General features: G+C 55.1%; 1 protein-coding gene across 1 annotated transcript in view; it reads right to left on the bottom strand.

The window, feature by feature from the left end:
* DTX4 (deltex E3 ubiquitin ligase 4) overlaps nt 1-16,561 on the bottom strand; it is a 34,001-nt gene extending 17,440 nt beyond the window's left edge. Inside the window, exons 1-4 of the mRNA XM_055300987.1 lie at nt 16,307-16,561; nt 7,437-8,136; nt 2,402-2,463; nt 1,919-2,080 (exon numbers count right to left, since the gene is read on the bottom strand). Of these exons, the coding sequence (XP_055156962.1) occupies nt 1,919-2,080; nt 2,402-2,463; nt 7,437-8,136; nt 16,307-16,517 (1,135 nt within the window). The 5' untranslated portion in view covers nt 16,518-16,561. The remainder of the gene's footprint in view (nt 1-1,918; nt 2,081-2,401; nt 2,464-7,436; nt 8,137-16,306) is intronic.
* Between the last annotated feature and the right edge of the window lie 272 nt (nt 16,562-16,833).

Consider the following 16,833-nt stretch of genomic DNA (forward strand, 5'->3'; position numbering starts at 1 on the left):
AATCAGAGCCTGGGCATGCTCAAACGAGGTGCTGGGGTGACAGCTGAAGGCACCATGTAAACTGTTACATGTTAAAAAAAAACAAAAAACAAAAACAAAACCCATGAGGTAGGCTTATTATCACTTCCCTTTGCAAAGTGCTAAGTACCATCTCGATTGATACTGTGGTGCCTGAGCGATATTATCTTCACGGGAAACTGGGAAGTGAGGCCCACACGTTCAGGATGGTGTTCCCTGGCCGGGGATGAGGCTGCCTCAGCCAGCAGACAGCCCGGCAGCGGGGAAGCATCCTGTCAGGCTGCAGCAATGCTGGAGTTTCTCTGGGGCCTGGCCCGGGGGAGGCAGCCAGTCTGAAGGCTGGAGGCAGGATGACACAGCCTTGAAAAGGGTCAGCGCCTCCCTAGGCACCTCTCTCAGTGGCTCTGAGCATCTGTTTTTCACTTATAAAATAGGGAAGAGCCCTAGCAGCTGCTCAGAGGGCTGCTCAGACAAGTCAACGAGCTAACGGACCCACAGTCCTTTAGCGCTTCTCCAAGTAAGGGCCCAGCGTGTGCTATTAATAATCACAGGAAGAGCGGGAAAGTGTGAAATGCTGTCATTTCCCATCAGATGATGAACAAGGCCTTCGAGTTCATTTAAGCAGATAACTTTTGATGGAGTGGGAAAGCGGGGCCAGGGTTTGAGGAAGCCAAAAGCCAAAAGCCGGGATGCAGGCCCTTCCTTCCTACTGTCCTGCTTCTAAGAATTAAGCTTCTATTTTTTTAAAAAAGAATTATTTATTTATGATAGACATAGAGAGAGAGAGAGAGAGGCAGAGACACACGCAGAGGGAGAGGCAGAGACACAGGCAGAGGGAGAAGCAGGCTCCATGCCGGGAACCCAACGTGGGACTCAATCCCGGGTCTCCAGGATCGCGCCCTGGGCCAAAGGCAGGCGCTAAACCGCTAAGCCACCCAGGGATCCCCGAATTAAGCTTCTATTAACTGAGAGCCTATTCCTTGCCGGGCCCTGGGCCAAGTTACGATATGCCTGCGACCCCGCTGACACTTTAAAACAAGTTTGCAAGGTGGGGTTTGGAGTGACTGGCAAAACATTTAACAACCCACATCCTCAGCTGGAAGGACCAGCCGCAGAGCTGAGGTGGGGTCCTTCGGTGCAGTGTAGACACAACCCAGGCGGCAGGGTTGTGCACTGGCTGGGAAGGAGCCCTGGAGGAAGGTTCGTGTGACCAGGGTCTAGGGGTCTAGAGGGACACAGGATGGCGTTATCCCCCTAACAGCTGTGGATGCATTCCAGCAGGATGTATACCTGCCCAGTACTGGTCGTGAGCTTTTTACTCCCTCAGAAAGCCATGAAAACAGGCTCTCTGTGGTCATGTGACTTGCCAGCAGCAAAGTCGGGATTTTTATTTTCTTTTTAAAGATTTTATCTACTTATTCACAAAAGACACACAAAGAGAGGCAGAGATATTGGCAGAAGGAGAAGCAGGCTCCCTCCGGGAAGCCTGTTGTGGGACTTGATCCCAGGATCCTGGGATCACGACCTGAGCCAAAGGCAGATGCTCATCCACTGAGCCACCCAGGTGCCTCAAAGATGGGATTTGAATCCAGTCTGCTTTGGCTCTAGTGCTGTAGTCATCTTCCTCCTCTGTATCATATTTTATTTGCATCACACCTCATGGGTTTGTGTTCCTCTATTTCTGTACTACGTTTTTATACTTCCTAAACTGTCTCCATCAGATTCAGACACCATCGATCCACTTGGGTACAATCATCAGAACAGGTAGTTGGGCCCCACTTAGCAGATGCAGAAATAAAGGCACAGAGGGTGAAGCCATGGGTATGCCCTTCAGTGATGGCAGCAGAGCCAAGGCCAGGCCCTTTGACACCCGTACCCCTTAAGATAGGGAGGCCCATACCTTTCTTGGCTTGTTTCTTGGTAGTTTTGCGGCTCGTATTGGAAACCCCTGGGATGGATTTGATTTCACTCTTGCTGACCGGGGGCGGGTGGAGGACCAGCTTCGGGGGCCTGGTAAGACACACGGGCAGGCCCGCTGCGCTCATGAGAATCCCAGTGATTCCTGGAAGGGCAGGGCATGAGGAAGGACTGCAGAGTTTGCTCCCAGCATCCCACAACCTACCCTCCCGCTTCCCAGCAGAGCTCCCGTAACTCACTTACTTTCCACTGACCTGCAGCTTTGCCCAGAAATAGATGCATTCACACACTTCAACAGCATGCTCTGCTCTTAGCTATTGGTCCTCCCCACCTTCTTCCTGCACTTCCAACCCCACTCCTAAAGTCCTCATGTACTTTCATTCTTTCTCTTTTATAAATGCTCACTACCTACTTTACTGCTTCCATTTCTCTGCCCTGAGCCAGGGCAGCCCAGGGTTTCTCTTACCTGCCAAGGCAGGATTAACAGGGCTGGACCCATTGAGGTTCTTCACTGGCACGGTGGGGACCCTGCGGAAGGCAAGAGTACATACGTTATGGTTTTGACAAGTGGGAACAAATGGATCAGTGTTGGAACCTCAAAAAAATTCACCTGCGGAGGGGTTCCCCTTTCACACAGAAACTACTTACCCCTACTAAAGGCAGGGTCAGTTCTTAGCACTGCAATCAAAAGGGTTACCTCTATTTATTTTTTAAAAAATATTTTATTTATTTATTCATGAGAGACACAAAGAGGCAGAGACACAGGCAGAGGGAGAAGCAGGCTCCCTGTGGGGAGCCCGATGGGGGACTCGAATCATGACCTGAGCCCAAGGCAGACGCTCAACCACTGAGCCACGCAGATGTCCCAAGATTTCATTTATTTATTTTAGAGAGAGAGCAGGGGCAAGAAGAGGGAGAGAGAGAATCTCAAGCAGACTTCACTGAGTTGGGGAGCCCAAACTGAGGCTTAATCCCACAACCCTGAGATCATGACCTGAGCCAAAATCAAGAGTCAGATGTTTATCTGAGCCACCCAGGGTGCCAGAAGCGTTACCTTTAAAATCTAAGACCAGGTCACCCCTCTACTCAAAACCCCAAACTCAGGATGGCTCCTCAGTTCACTCAAGGTCTCAGCGAGGCCTACACAGCCCTGCATGGCCTGCCCAAACCCTCCATGCTCAAGCCCTCACCTCCCTTTTCTCTCCACATGTCACACACCATTTTACTCTGCTCCAGCTGTTCTTCCCAAATGCCAGCCACGCTCCCTCCTCAGAACCTTTGCATATGCTGCTCCTTCTGCCTGAAATGCTCTACCAGCAGGTATCTGCTTAGCCTCCTCCTCCAGGTCCTTCAGTTGTGGCTTAACTTTTCATGAGGTTCCTAAGACCATCTGATTTAATACAAAGCATCCCTCCCATCCCACCTCAATTCTTCTTACCTCACTCTATTGTTTTTTCATGGAACTTTACGATTTAAAAAAAAAGTAATAAGTTGTTTCTTTATTATCTCCCCTTCCAGAATCAAAGCTCTATAGGGGCAAATATCTTTATTTCATTCAGAGCCTGACACTAGCAGGCATTCAGTGAGTATTAGCTCACCGGATGATAAATGAAGAAGCAAGTTTAAACTTGGGTGTACAGAAGAGTCCCCTGAGAAGCTTTTAAAAAGACAAGCACCCTGAATCAGAATTCCTACCGGTGGGGCACAAGAACTTGCATTTTCCCGAGCTTTCGTGGAGAGGATGCAGATCCAGCCAGCCCCAGCCCAACATTGGGAAACCATTGCTCCAACAGCTGTCACCCCTCCTTTTCCCGGAGAAATCTAAATATCAGGCAAAGCCTCCTCCTCTTTCTGTCCTTCTCCCCAGAAACCCGAGCCAGGCTGGAGAGGAGTCTGCACAGCTGCTTGGGAAAGGCGAGGCCTCCCACGATGCCGCCGAAGAGAAAAACAAAGGACATGTGGGGCTGAGTCTTGTGCCATCGCCCCTGCCACCCAGGCTTCCATGGCTGGGCTTGGAAGGAAAAGTGGGTCTGGAGACACACGGACGGGGTCACAGGTGGCTCCAGGAGCCCGAGAGCCTGAGAAGCCAGCAGGTCTGCCGTGGGGGCAGGGTGGTGCTGGGGAGACAGGAGGGGGCAGGGCACATTCGGTTGTTCCTTTACATTGTGCATTATTTGATTTGCCCGTTCATACTGAGCCCTACTTCATGTGGGGTGTCCCACCAGAGCCTGGGATGCAGCGGTGAACAGGGAAGCCCGGGGCCTTCCTCCACATGAGGTCATGGTGAAGACGCACAGAGCTCACCTGGTACCGGGCCCAGGTGTAACCTCTCCGAACGTGTGAGTCCATCTGAGACTTCCAACAACCCACGCAGGACGTGCTATCACTATTAACGTCATTTTAACAGGCAAGGAGGTGGAGGCACAGAGAGGTTGGGCAAACTTGAGGGAGGCCACGCAGCTAAGGATTCAAACCCAGGAAATCTGGTTCCAGATCCCACCGTTGCAGCCATTGGCAAGCTGCGCTCTTGGGTCTGCGCAGATCTTCTATCACCCCCACTGTGGACAGAGAAGGTGGGAGCTCAGAGAGCAGATGGGATAAACCCACGACTTAGAAAGAGGAGTCGGAGGGGCCTCAAGGCTGCAGGAGGGCCTGTCTGTCCCCCAACAAGCCTGCAGGGATGGGGGCTTCCCTGGCTACTCTTAGTCTTCCCAGGGCCTGTGACCCTTCCCGGGACGAGGACATGTACTGGGAGGATGGGAAGCATGTGGAAGAACGGATGTGGGAGTAGCCCCCACAGGCTACTTTCCTCCCCAGGAAAAATCCAACTCGGATGGGGGTCAAGGAAAAGCCAAAGTCAACACAAAAGAAAGCTGGCCAAGAAAAGAGGTCCAGCCTTGCTTCTGGACTCGTGGGGCCAGGAGTCAGGAAAACCAGGGTCGAGACCCAGCCCTGCCAGTTACTCCTCACAACCTCCCTCAACTTTTTCTGGGCCTCAGTCTCCCTACCTGTGAGCCTGTGAGGGTCCGGAGTTACAGATGCCAGGAGCAAGGCAGCCTAAGCAATGCCTAAGAGCAAGGCGGCCGCCTAAGCCCTGGGTCCCCCACAGCCCTGGGTCCCCCACCCCGGCTGGTCTGGAGCCTGGGAGGGAAGGGTCCTGGGCCTGTGCCTATTTCCGGGACCCCCACCAGGGGGCAGCGCTCGCAGCCCAGCCGCGCACCTGCCTTCCCCCAGCCAGCTCCAAGGGCCCCTCTCCAGCTGATAAGTAGCTGTGATCTGGGGGACAAAAGGCACCTTTGTTCCCACAAACTGGACTGGCAGGTTTCCACACCCAATCTGGTGAACCAGGAAAGAGTCCCATCCCCAGAGCACAGCCCAAGAACTGGGGGAGGGGGCTGGGTGGGGTCCACATGAGGACCCCAGACTTCAGTGAATACCGGGAGGGGGGCAGGGTCCCCACCTTTCCAGGAAACGGACCACGTGTCCAGTAGGGTCTGGAGGTGGCAGGGAACTTGAGGAGGAGGGGGACGTTTGCTTATGGGACACAGAAGGGTATGGGGGGCAGGGGCCTTCAGGGGTCAGGACACCTGCCTTCCAGTCCAGCCTGGCACTGGATTCTGTGCCTTTGGGGGAGTCACACTGCCTCCATGAACTTCGATGACCACATCCTGAGCTACCACATCTGTAACAGGGCACCCTACATCTCTGCCCTTGGGTCCCTGTGAGGAGTTAGGATCTGGGTCAAATACTCAGTAAACAGGCAAGCCCTATGTAAATGGGGTGGTTGTTTACATTTTTGTTTCCCAACTGTAAGAGGAAGTTGGGCTTGATAAAGCCTTTTCTCAGACTCTTGAAGACATGAGGGTGAAGTGTAAAGCTGGGTGGTGGGGCAGTACTTAGGATTGTTGGTTGCAACACCTGATCCGCCCTCCCCCAAGGTGACGGGTTCTAATGGAAACCATGCAAGTGGCCCAGGAGTCCCCGCTGGTCGCACACAGCTGCAGTCCCAGCTGTGCGTGCCTGAGCCCTCCTTCCAGAAATCAGCACCCCAGTGACTGGTATGCGTCTCACGACTCCGCTCAGCCAAAGCCGTCTTGGCCTAACCATCAGAAGACACCCTCCCCCATTCTGCCGGGCTGTTCTCAGTTTCCATTTCTGCTTCCATTTCTGTGCCTCAAACACAAAACTAAGAAAAGAGAAGAGCTGGCAAAAGGAGAAGACGGGGGCCGACGGCAGGAGAAAAGCTCCACAGATACCATGGTGAGAAGTGGTGTCTTTTTGCGAGTCCGTGAGCCGAGGCAGGAATCCTCGGGCCGGACAATGGTCTTGTCTCTCCAGCAACCGAAGTCTCGCCAGAGATCGAGAAGCCTCGATTCTGGAGGCGAGGGCCAGAGGGGCGACTCCTGCCCCCCACCACACAGCCCCCCTCTATTCTCTTTAGAAACCCCCTGCTTGTGTCTCTGAATAATTCACAGGGTCTTTTGTTCCCCCACAAACCCTGCTCTTCAGCCCACCTCTCCCGCCCTCCCTGGTCTTCCTTTCTTCCGTGGGAAAGTTGCTTGAAGAGCTCACGGACAGGCAGAGGAGGGGACGGGGCCATTCCACGACAGAAGGTCGATGGCAGTGCCAGACAAAGGCAGTGAGCACGCTAATTAAATGGCCAAGAAAGACTGGAGGAGAAGATGGTGGTGGGGGAGAGGGTGCTGGTAAGAGGTAGAAAAAGGGAAGGGCTGGAAGATAGAGGGGTAGGGCGGGGCCTCCCCTTTCAGGAAAACAGTGCAGAAATAAAGCTTGTTTCTATAGTCCTTTTGAAATGGCCATGCCCGGACCTCCGCCCCATTCTCTCGCTCGGGTCCCACTGGCAGGCAGGGGGAAGAAAGCAGACATAAAGAGGCTGCCGCCCCCCTTGGTGAGATTTAAAGTGATTTGGGGGTCCCTTCCCTCAGTTTTGGCATGGGGGTCACTCGGCCTTTGCCAAGGGTGCCAGAAATGAGGCGGGGGTGTTAGACTCTGCTCAGCTTTGACTTCAATTCAACAAGGACCTCCAACAGATGACATGTGAATGACAGCTAATGCTGACCGGACTCCTCCTATGTGCCATGCCCTGGGCTAAGGCTATACACTGAGGATCTCATTGAATCTTCCTGACAACCCTGATAAGGAAGGTGCTATTGGGTATCCCTGGGTGGCTCAGCGGTTTAGCGCCTGCCTTCAGCCCAGGGCATGATCCTGAAGTCCCAGGATCGAGTCCCACATCGGGCTCCCTGCAAGGAGCTTGCTTCTCCCTCTGCCTGTGTCTCTGTCTCTCATGAATAAATAAATAAAATCTTAAAAAAAAAAAAAAAAGAAGTCAGATATGATGGACACCAGAGGCCAGGTCCACCCTTACCCACCTGCAGCCAGAGGGACAAACAGCCTAAATCTTGGCAGCCCCTCTTTCATCTCTGACCCAGATCGGCCCGGGTGAGTAAACGCTCAGAGGCACCCAGAGAAGTACCTACCCGGAGGCGATCAGCACCCGGGACTGGGCAATGGCCAGTCGCTGCAGGTTGGTCCGATTTAAAGTCGCCAGGGCCACCCTTCCGGTCTTGCCGTTGGCTCCAGGAGGACTGGCAGGAGAGCCCACGGTCCCCCCTGCCAGTGTGCTGGAGGCCTGTCGCCGGATCGCCTGCGACGGGACGGTCCTCACCGGGGCCCGGATGGTGCCCAGGCCGTCCGGAGACTTGGCCCCAGGGCCCGGCACGGGGGGCAGGTTCTTGCGGGCCGCGGGGGGCTGCAGCGGTGCAGAGCTCCCGTGGGCCACGGCCGCCTTGACGCTCATCACCAGGACGCACTGCGGGCAGGAGCAGGCCGGGGCGGCAGGCGCGGGGGCCGACGCGGGGCTGGTGGGCCAGGACTGGGCCTTGGCCAGGGTGCCGGTGACCATGGGGTAGACGAGGTCCAGGCGCCGGCGCACGCGGCGCTGGCGCTGGGTCTGCCGGTTGATCTGGCCCATGGTGCTAAAGTCGATGACGTAGCTGAAGCCGATGGGAGTGAGGTCGATCCAGGGGTGCTGCTTCTCATAGGCGTGCTGGATGGTGATGCCCACCTCCATGTCGTAGGGCGTCCAGGAACCGTTGTCATTCTCCCACTCCCACACCACACCCTTCCCGGGGGCTGAGGACGGGTCGTAGTAGTTGCGGCGAACTGGGCGAAGGGTCCCTGCGGAGTGGGACAGAGGACAGGGTCAGCAAGGAATGAACCTGGACTGTGTTGGTTCATTGGCAAACTGGAGCCAGTCCCACTGCGGGGTGGCCCGCTGCTGCCTACTGAGGTATGCACCCCAAATGGGGCCCCTTCCCGCCTTGGGGAGCATGCACTCGCTGGGAGCAGTGAAGGCTGTGGGGCAGTGCCATGAACCAGAAAGAGCACCTGTCCACCTGCAGTCGGGAGACCTTGGCTGCAGCCAAATCAGTCACTCCTGAGTTTATATAAAACTCCCCAACTTCCTTTCCTTCCCTGACAGTGAGTCCTTTGTAGAATGTTTGTGGAAATTAATTGAGACCCACTTATTTATGCAACAAATACATATCTGTATGTGCCAGGTTCTGGATCTCTCGTAACCCCATAATTTGCATGAGGCCCTTAAGGCTCTTGACACCTAGTAGGTGCTCATAAATATCATATCACTTCTCCCCTAAGTGGCCCTGCCTGGAGGGATATGAAGGAAAAGAACAAAGCCTAGAGGGCAGAGGAAGAAGACACCACCTCCAGGAAGGCACCCCAGCCTTGGTGGAGCTAGAGCTCACCCTCTGTCCTTTTAAGGGTGCAGTAAAAACAAAAATAGAAAATCAGGTTGAGAGAACTCTTAACTTTCGAGCATGAAATCTGGTATCAAAACAATGATAATGATCATAATAATCTTCTATTTCTCTAACAATTTTCTTTCAAAAAGCTCAAACCCTCCTAAAGATAGGATTGTCTCCCTGGGGGAGGGGGGAGCACAGGGAAGGGGCCAGGGTTAGTGCAGGGGGAAGCAGCATAAGGGAAAGAACTTGCAGGTCTGGAGGGAAAGGAAAGCCTATAACTTTTGCCTCTTTCTCATCCCCCTGCCCTGCTCCCCCCACACATACCCCCAAACTCGCATTCAGACTCACGCCCAATCAGGGCTCATTTCATGGCTATCAACATCAAGGCTGAAGATGCCTGGGTCAAGGCAGGGTGAGGGGGCCTAAGAGGGCTCCAAGGGTGTTCGAATCTCGCATCTGTCAGCTTAAGCCCTATCCATCAAAGTGGTGGGAAAAGGTTCCCCTTTGCAGGCCTCTGACCCACCCCCTACTCCAACCCAGAGGGAGACACCAAGACCCAGGACAGAATTCCATTCAAGGGGGGAAGAAAAGGAACAATGGCTATTCAGGCCTTTGCCAGGGTCATCACCCGCCCCCCACCCAACTCTGAGCCCCTTAATGACCCAAAACATCAACATTCAGAGGCAGGAGGGAGAAGCAAAACAATCCCCTATTCAGCACCAGGAGCTCTGGTGGGGGACCAGAGTGGGGGGGGGGTGGAATGGGAGGAAGAGAGGAGGAAGAAGGGGGGGTGGGCACTAGTTCCTGGTTTGCCTCCATTTCCTTCCTAAGTAGCTGGGGGAAACAAAGAGCACAGGCTTCGGGGCCAACAGCGGACACTCTGTCCCTTCCAGCTGTGTGATTAAGCCTCAGTTTCCTCCTCTGCTTGGGTCCCCCCCCCAGTCGCTACTTCAAAGCGTGGATTTGAGGATTAAAGGAAGGAAGGATTATAAAGCATGAAAATAACACCTGCCACAGGACAAGAGCTCAATAAAAGTTGGTTGATCATCACAGTCATTTATTTTCTATTATATGTCTAAGCAGAATGGAGAAGTCAGAGGAAAAGTTTAGTTCAGAGGATGTGTGGGGTGTGTGTGTGCGTGAGAAGGTTATATATAACTCCTTCTACTATCTTTATCATTTAGGAGGCGCCTAGCTCAGCCCATATGATCTTCATGGCAACCCTAGGATACACCTTTTAGAAACGAGGGGATTGACTTTAGAGAGCTTAAAGGACCCTATTCTCTATTCTCTCCAGGGAAGCAGGGGCAATGCATTTGTCCAATGCTCACAAATGTGCTTAAGAGGCATCCTTGACAACAGTGCTATCGATCCCAGAGATGCTGGAGAGCTGCCCCAGAACTTTGGGAAGCTAGCTGAGGCTTTTCCACACCCTTCCAGGTTTAGCTCCCCCAAGCCGGTCTTCTTTAGGGTGAACAGACAAATGCTCTTCTATCCTCCTGTGTCCCTCACCTACTACTCGCCAGCTCTCGCCCCCTGAAATGCCCTCCTTTGCTATTTGTACCTATTGAAACCGTCCTCATTCGGGTCCTGTGACCAGTTTCCTGATGTGTTCTCCCAATCCAAGCCCTCCCTCAGCAGGTGTGCACGTCTGCCTCTGCCTGCCTGCTGTGTACCCGAGGACCTGGAGTGGAGGTGGAGACACCACCATCCAGCTCTGTGCTCTAGTGCCGAGCGCGAGCACGGGGCAGGGCAGTAACCAGAACTCCATGAACCTGCTGTGATGATTGAAGACTTCTGGCTACTTCGGCATTTAATCACTTATCCCATATCGCTGAGTCCCCACTGGCTGCTATGAGGAATTCAGGCACTACTCAAATAGCTTCCAGTCGAAAACTAGACAACTGTGCAAATGACTATTTATGAAGCAGAATATGCCAGAAGAAGGGTGCCAACAAAACGCACGTGGGCCAAGAAAATCCGCCCATGTCCCCTCCATGCTTAAATCTCTTCCTTGACCTCCCGTTGGGTCAGGACCTGACCCCCATCCCAGCCCCCAATCTCTGCATCCATCTCACACCCCAATACATTCTATCTGGATTTGTGCCACTCTGGCTTCTTCGAGTCTCAGCTCTCTGACATGCTTCTCCTCTCGGGGCCTTGTCACAATGCTGGACCCTCCCCCACTCTGGCATCCTCACTGCTGCTCATCCTTCAGGGTTCATTCAGCTCATTTCCTCAAGGAAACATCTCCCGTCTGCCCTGACCAGATCAGATTCCCACTCCTATTTTTTTTTAATGGCATTTATCTTGATGTGCAGTTACACGCTTATTGGTGTGATTCAATTTGGGGAACGTCTGTCTCTCTTCACTGGACTCCCGGTCCCATGACAGGAGGCATCCAGGGGTTTCCTCATGCTCGTGCCCCCATGCCTGACATGTCCTAGGAGCTCCATAAATACTGATTGACTGGGATGCCTGCGTGGCTCAGCAGTTGATCATCTGCCTTTGGCTCAGGGCCTGATCCCGGGATCCGGGATCAAGTCCCACATCGGGCTCCCCGTGAGAAGCCTGCTTCTCTGCCTCTCTCTCTGTCTCTCATGAATAAATACATAAATCTTTAAAAAAATATTGATTGACTAAATGATGTAATGATGGTTGGGAGAACATTTCAAGAAATGGATGACAAGTACCATAAGGCTTGAATAAGAAGGAGAATTTCAAGAGGCAAAAAGGGCATTTCAGGAGAAGGGGCTCTGTGAATAGCTAGAGGAGGGGGTGTCAGAGAATTCTAAGGGAATGTATGAGATAAAAGGGACATCTGTTTGTCAGGAGTAGGGGAAAATAGAAGGCAGAGAGGAAGATAAACCTGGAAAGTCATGCTAGAGCCAAGGCATAGACACTCTGGAATGGTTGTGATGCATTTTATTTGTAGGCAATGAGGAGCCAGTGAAGTCTGTGACACACAGAAGTGACGTGACCAGAGCTGCTCGGTTAATTAGTTCCAGGTGAGAAGTAATGAGGGTGTTGGCATTGAAAATGAGAGGGAGGTGACAGACTAGAGGGACCCCACCGAGAAGAAGTGGGTAGAACTTGACCTTAAGTGGCTGAATGCTTTCCAAGGGAGGTTCCAGGATCATCTGCTTCTGAATCTCCGGGGGTACAGGTTAGCACCACCTTCTAGAGCACCCCCTGGCCGTATGAGGAGTCATCAGCATCTCTGGGGCCCCGGCCTGGGAATCTGACTGTGAACACCCCCCGTGGATTTTCACCACGCACGCTAATTTCAACAGCTTGGTCACATGGTCTATGTGCCTCTATGCACTGGGCACCCCAACAAGCCTCTGAACCACAGAGTCAAAGAATCCTAAGTTCTTGCCTGAGGGCAGGTGGTAAAAAGTTGGCACCGTTTGCAGGTAGAGGGGTGTCATGAAGAAGAGTTGGTTTTTGGAGGGAAAGTTGCTGAGTTCGGTTCAGCCCCAGCAGGCCAAGAGAGATGGAAGGCAGACTTTAGAATCAAACTTGTGGGATGAAAAGAATTTTGTTGTGGGATTTCACTTCTCTGATTGTTTTCAGAGACCACTGTAGCAGGAATGTGCCAGCTAGTCTGGTCTCCTCTATAATCAGGACCATGAACTAGATGATCTGAGGAATCCATTTAGTCCTTTGGGTGCAGTGACCCAAAGAAAAGGCCTCTAATGGGATAGGAATGAAGACTGTTCATATACTAAGCAGGGAGAAAGAGAAAGAAAATCAGTTTTTCCTGGCAACTCATACACCTGTACTACAAAGCACCTGAGATGTTTTGGCTCCTGGGAAATACAAAAGAAACACCTTCCACGCACGACCCAGTCTCGAGGGCACTTTTCCTACATCTGTGCATCACTGTGTCCCACTCCAGGCCTCTCCAAAGCCCCCCTCAGCCCCACTGGAATGTCTTACGAGGGCAAAGCCCTGGATGTTTCCTTATTGGGATATTCCACATGCCTGGAACAGCGCCTGCATGAAGTAGGCGCTCCAGGAGTGTTCACCAATGACAGAGCCGAGCATGGGACACTTGATTTGGCATCTCAGCTCTGCCATCAACTAGCTGTAAAACTCTGAGCAATTCATCTCTTCCAAGTTGTTTCCCTTCCTATACAATGAGGACAGCAGGTCCTTCCTAAGATCGAGGATTGAGCAAGACAATGTGTGCAATGGTCTTGGAGTGTCCCCCACACTGTATCGACCATGTGGTCCTCGTGACACTTGCGTGCTCCACCCCTGGCTCACACAGGGCAGAGAGTATCGTGAGGACCTAAAAATCAGCTTTTGTCAAAACTGTTCATCTCTCTCCATCTGACCTTTCTCACCACATTAAAGACATAAAAGAGGCAAAGGTTGCCGAGAAAACTCTGAGCTGGAAAGGACTCTGCGTTGTACCACCGCCACTGCTAAGCAGTATCCTTGCCCTCGCAGGGGCCGAACCAATCCACCTGCCCATCTGCATGACGCAGGATAGGAGCCAGAGCAATCTTAAGGCTGCTCTTCATCCTCCAGAGAAAAATGAGGACTGAGCAGCTAAGGGATTTGCTCAAGGTCACCCAGGAAGCCAGTGAGTGTGGGGTGAGAGCCTGGGTCATGTCTCCCCACTCCCAGCCTGGGGCTCCCTCCCCATGTCCTGCTGCTGGAGCCTGGAGGTGCTGGTGATCAGACGTGCTGGAAGATACAAGAGACAGGGATGCTGAAGGACAGTCCTCCAATCACTGCCGTACGACAGAAAAGGTGAGCCCGGTCAAGGCAAATGACCCGTAGATGGACCCAAACAAGGCTCTGGAAGCAGCCAAGACCATCCCCTCGAGTGCCCCGTCTCCTCCCTCCTTTCAGATTCCCAAAACACTGGCGGGGACCAGCATAGAGTGCAAATAACCTCAAACCCAGAGGCCTCGTGGGGAGGAAGGGCCCAGGGCAAACAAAGCAGCAGAGGGTATCTGTACCCTCCCAGCCATCTCCCTGGAGACAGGGTGGGTGAGACTGGAGCCCCGGGAGCCCAGAGTCTGAGGCCTCACTCCCAGCAGGGCAGGCAACTTCTGGAGAGACAAAGCTCCCGTGTCAGGAAATGTCCCCACACAGAGGAGGCAACAAAAAAAGAGAGGACTCGCCTCTAGGCAGGGGACTTCCAGCTCTCCTTTGTTTATGGGGATGTTTCTGGTTCCCAGCTTCAAACTGCGGCTTGGGGATGGCGGGTAATTTAATTAAACATTGCCAGGGCTTGGCCGAGGTTGCCTGGGTGCCGGCAGTATAAAGTTCCTACCCTGTCGTGGTCTCATCAATGAGCTATATTGAGAGGAACTGTGTGTCTGCTGGCAGAGAAGGGAGAGGAGGGGGCTCCGAGCCAGAAACCCAGAGATTCTATTCTGCTTTGACAAGCTCCTTGACAGCCTGGCATTCCTGGGAATGCAGCCCAGTGCCTTCGGCACCCAGCGCAGGGCCTGGCACTGGGAGAAAGGCGCTCAGCACCCGCTCACCCACTGACCACTAGCATGAGAGCACGAAACCTAAGCCGTCGGAGTCGTGGCCTCTAAGACGGAAAGGAATGCACACAGACCCTGAGGCCCTCTGTAAAATGAGGCAGGGTCTAGCAAGCTCCCTGGCTCTGGTCTAAAATCTGAGAAGCCATCAGGCCCTGGACAGCCAGGTCTCAGGGAAGGGTGGTCAGACCTGGGGACCATAGCTTCTATCCCTCAACCCCATTTTCTCTGTCACTTCACATCTGTCGAGAGGATGCCTTTCATTCCCGTCTAAGATACCCCTAAACACTGATTAAACTTCACCTCCTCCCCAAATGTCGAACAGGGGCTGGGACATTTGTGTCACCAGGGTGTTTCTCTTCATGCTGCAGAGATTTAGTCTGAAACAGAAAAGCTAAAATCTGCCTGTCTATTCTGAGCAGGGTTGGAATGTCCCGTCAGGTGTCTCCCTGGTCCCACCTCCAAGGGCTCAGCAGCCACCCTCCTCCTCCCCCAAGCTGCCGCCTCCCCCCTTTCACCTCCACAACCTTTACCCCAATTGCCCAATTACATTCTCTCCCTCCTCCTTGGCCACACTTAATCCTCTTTCTCAATCTCCCCACATTCCTCCTCATTCCCTCCTCTGCCCAGTCTCTCTCAGCTCCACCTCCCTCCCTTTCTCACCAGGGTTTAAGCCCCTCCTCCAGATGCTAACACTTCTGGAATCCTTTCCCCCAGAAAGCTTTACTCAGTTGGCCAGGAGCTGCAAAGTCCCTGGCAAAGAGGCTGCTGGGAGTTATGCCTAAAGATGGGGACAAGAGAGTGGAGAGACACCCTTTTCCCATGACAATCCTAATTAGCACACAGGATGTGGGGGCTTTCCAAGGAGGCCGGGATGCCCTGTTCAAGCAGCTGTTCACTGATCCTCTGGGACTCCCTGGGTCATCCTCTCTAGCCCCACCCCACCACACCTGTTCCTCCAGGCTCTTGGGCCACACTCTTGGGAAAGCCCACCCAGATTCCAGAAGTAACCTCCCCGCCCCCAACCCGCAGTGAAGAGACTTCTGGAGAGGCAGGCCCATCCCAGGTCCTTAATTAAGCCTGGACACCCTGAGTTGAGCCAAGACAAGTCCGACTGCCCTGCGGGTGACCCACCATCCTGACCTTCTCCCTGCAGGCTTTCTGCCTTGCTCCCACCTGGAAAGGCTGGTCAGCAGGGAAGTGGGATCGTGGTGGCCCCCCCGGTGGCAATTTGATTCTCATGAGAAGACAAGGGCTTGTGCTCTGGGAGACCAGAGTGTCCCTGCTAGGGGATGGTTTCAGGAGGAAGCTTGGGGACCCTTTCTCCTTAGGAATCCACCTCCTCCCCCTCCTCCCCAGACAAAGGGAGCGGCTGCCCTGCCAGGCATTCCGAGCCGGCCCTCCGCCTCCCCCTCCATCTGCTCTGGCCTGTTGCTTCAGCACTTGGAGGGCACAGGCGGCAGCCACCAATGCCACAGCAGCACCCAGGGCCTTTCGTGCCCCGGGATCCCCCAGCTGCAGGCACCTTCCCGGGTGCCTGCCGTTCCCAGAGCAGAGCACAGCGCACACCTTCAGGGAACCCCTTCTGCCCTCCCCGGGTTCCCACCCCAGGGCCCCGCCGTGGGAAGGCATCCCACGCAGAAGGGGTTGGAGGCCGTAAGGTGGGTGCCGGGGGGGGCGGGGGGTGCGAGGCAAAGCGGGGTCAGCCGAGGCGTGAGGAGGGCAGCAGGGCGGCTCCCCCGGCGGCCGGAGCGGTGGGCTGCGCCCGCCCTCGGGTCTATTTCCACGCGGGAGTACCTGGGGCCACCGAGCGCTTAAAGGCGGGCGCGGAAGGGGGGCTTCTCCGGGGCTCGCTGGAAGCTCCATTTGCACCACCAGAACGCCCGTACCCCTTGCACCGACATTTGCTGGCCGAGGAGCGGGGGGATGTTGATCGGGAGGACGGCAGGGAGCAAAGCGCCCCCTTCCACCACCACCTCCCGGTGACACGGAGCACCGAGCTGCGGGCGGGTGCGCCCCGGTGGGCTCGCGGCGCGGGGTCCCAGGGCGGGGAGGGGAGGGGCGCCGGCTCACCCGTGTCCTGGCGGAACTGGTTCATGGACTGCAGGTCGATGATGTAGGGCGCGAGCCGGCTGTCCACCTGGCCCAGCACCACGCTGCCCCCGGCGCGGGGCGCGGCGCGCACCACCGCCTCGATGTGGTGGCTCACGGCCGGGCTGTAGGGGCGCCAGCGGCCGTGCTCGTTCAGCCATTCCCAGACCACCACGGCCGAGGCCAGGAGCATGGCGAGCCCCGGGCTGCGGCGGCGGCGGCGGCGGCGGCGGCGGCGGCGGGGGCGGGGGCGGCGGGGGCGCGCTGCCCGCCTCCGGGGCCCCGCGCGCCGGTCCTCCTCCGCTTCCTCCTGCGCCGCCGCCCGCGGGCCTCGGCCGCGCCCCCCGCCCCGCGCCCCGCCGCCCCGGGCAGCCTCAGCTCCGGCCCATGGGCCGCCCCCCGGCCGCGCATCCACCGGGGCGCTGGCTCCCGGGCCGCCCGGCTCCGACCGCGCGCCGCCGCCGGGGTCCGCCGCTGCCGCTGCTCCGCGGGGTCGGGCGGCTTCATGC

The sequence above is a fragment of the Nyctereutes procyonoides genome, unplaced genomic scaffold (assembly GCF_905146905.1).
Source record: "Nyctereutes procyonoides isolate TBG_1078 unplaced genomic scaffold, NYPRO_anot_genome, whole genome shotgun sequence".
NCBI lineage: Eukaryota > Metazoa > Chordata > Mammalia > Carnivora > Canidae > Nyctereutes > Nyctereutes procyonoides.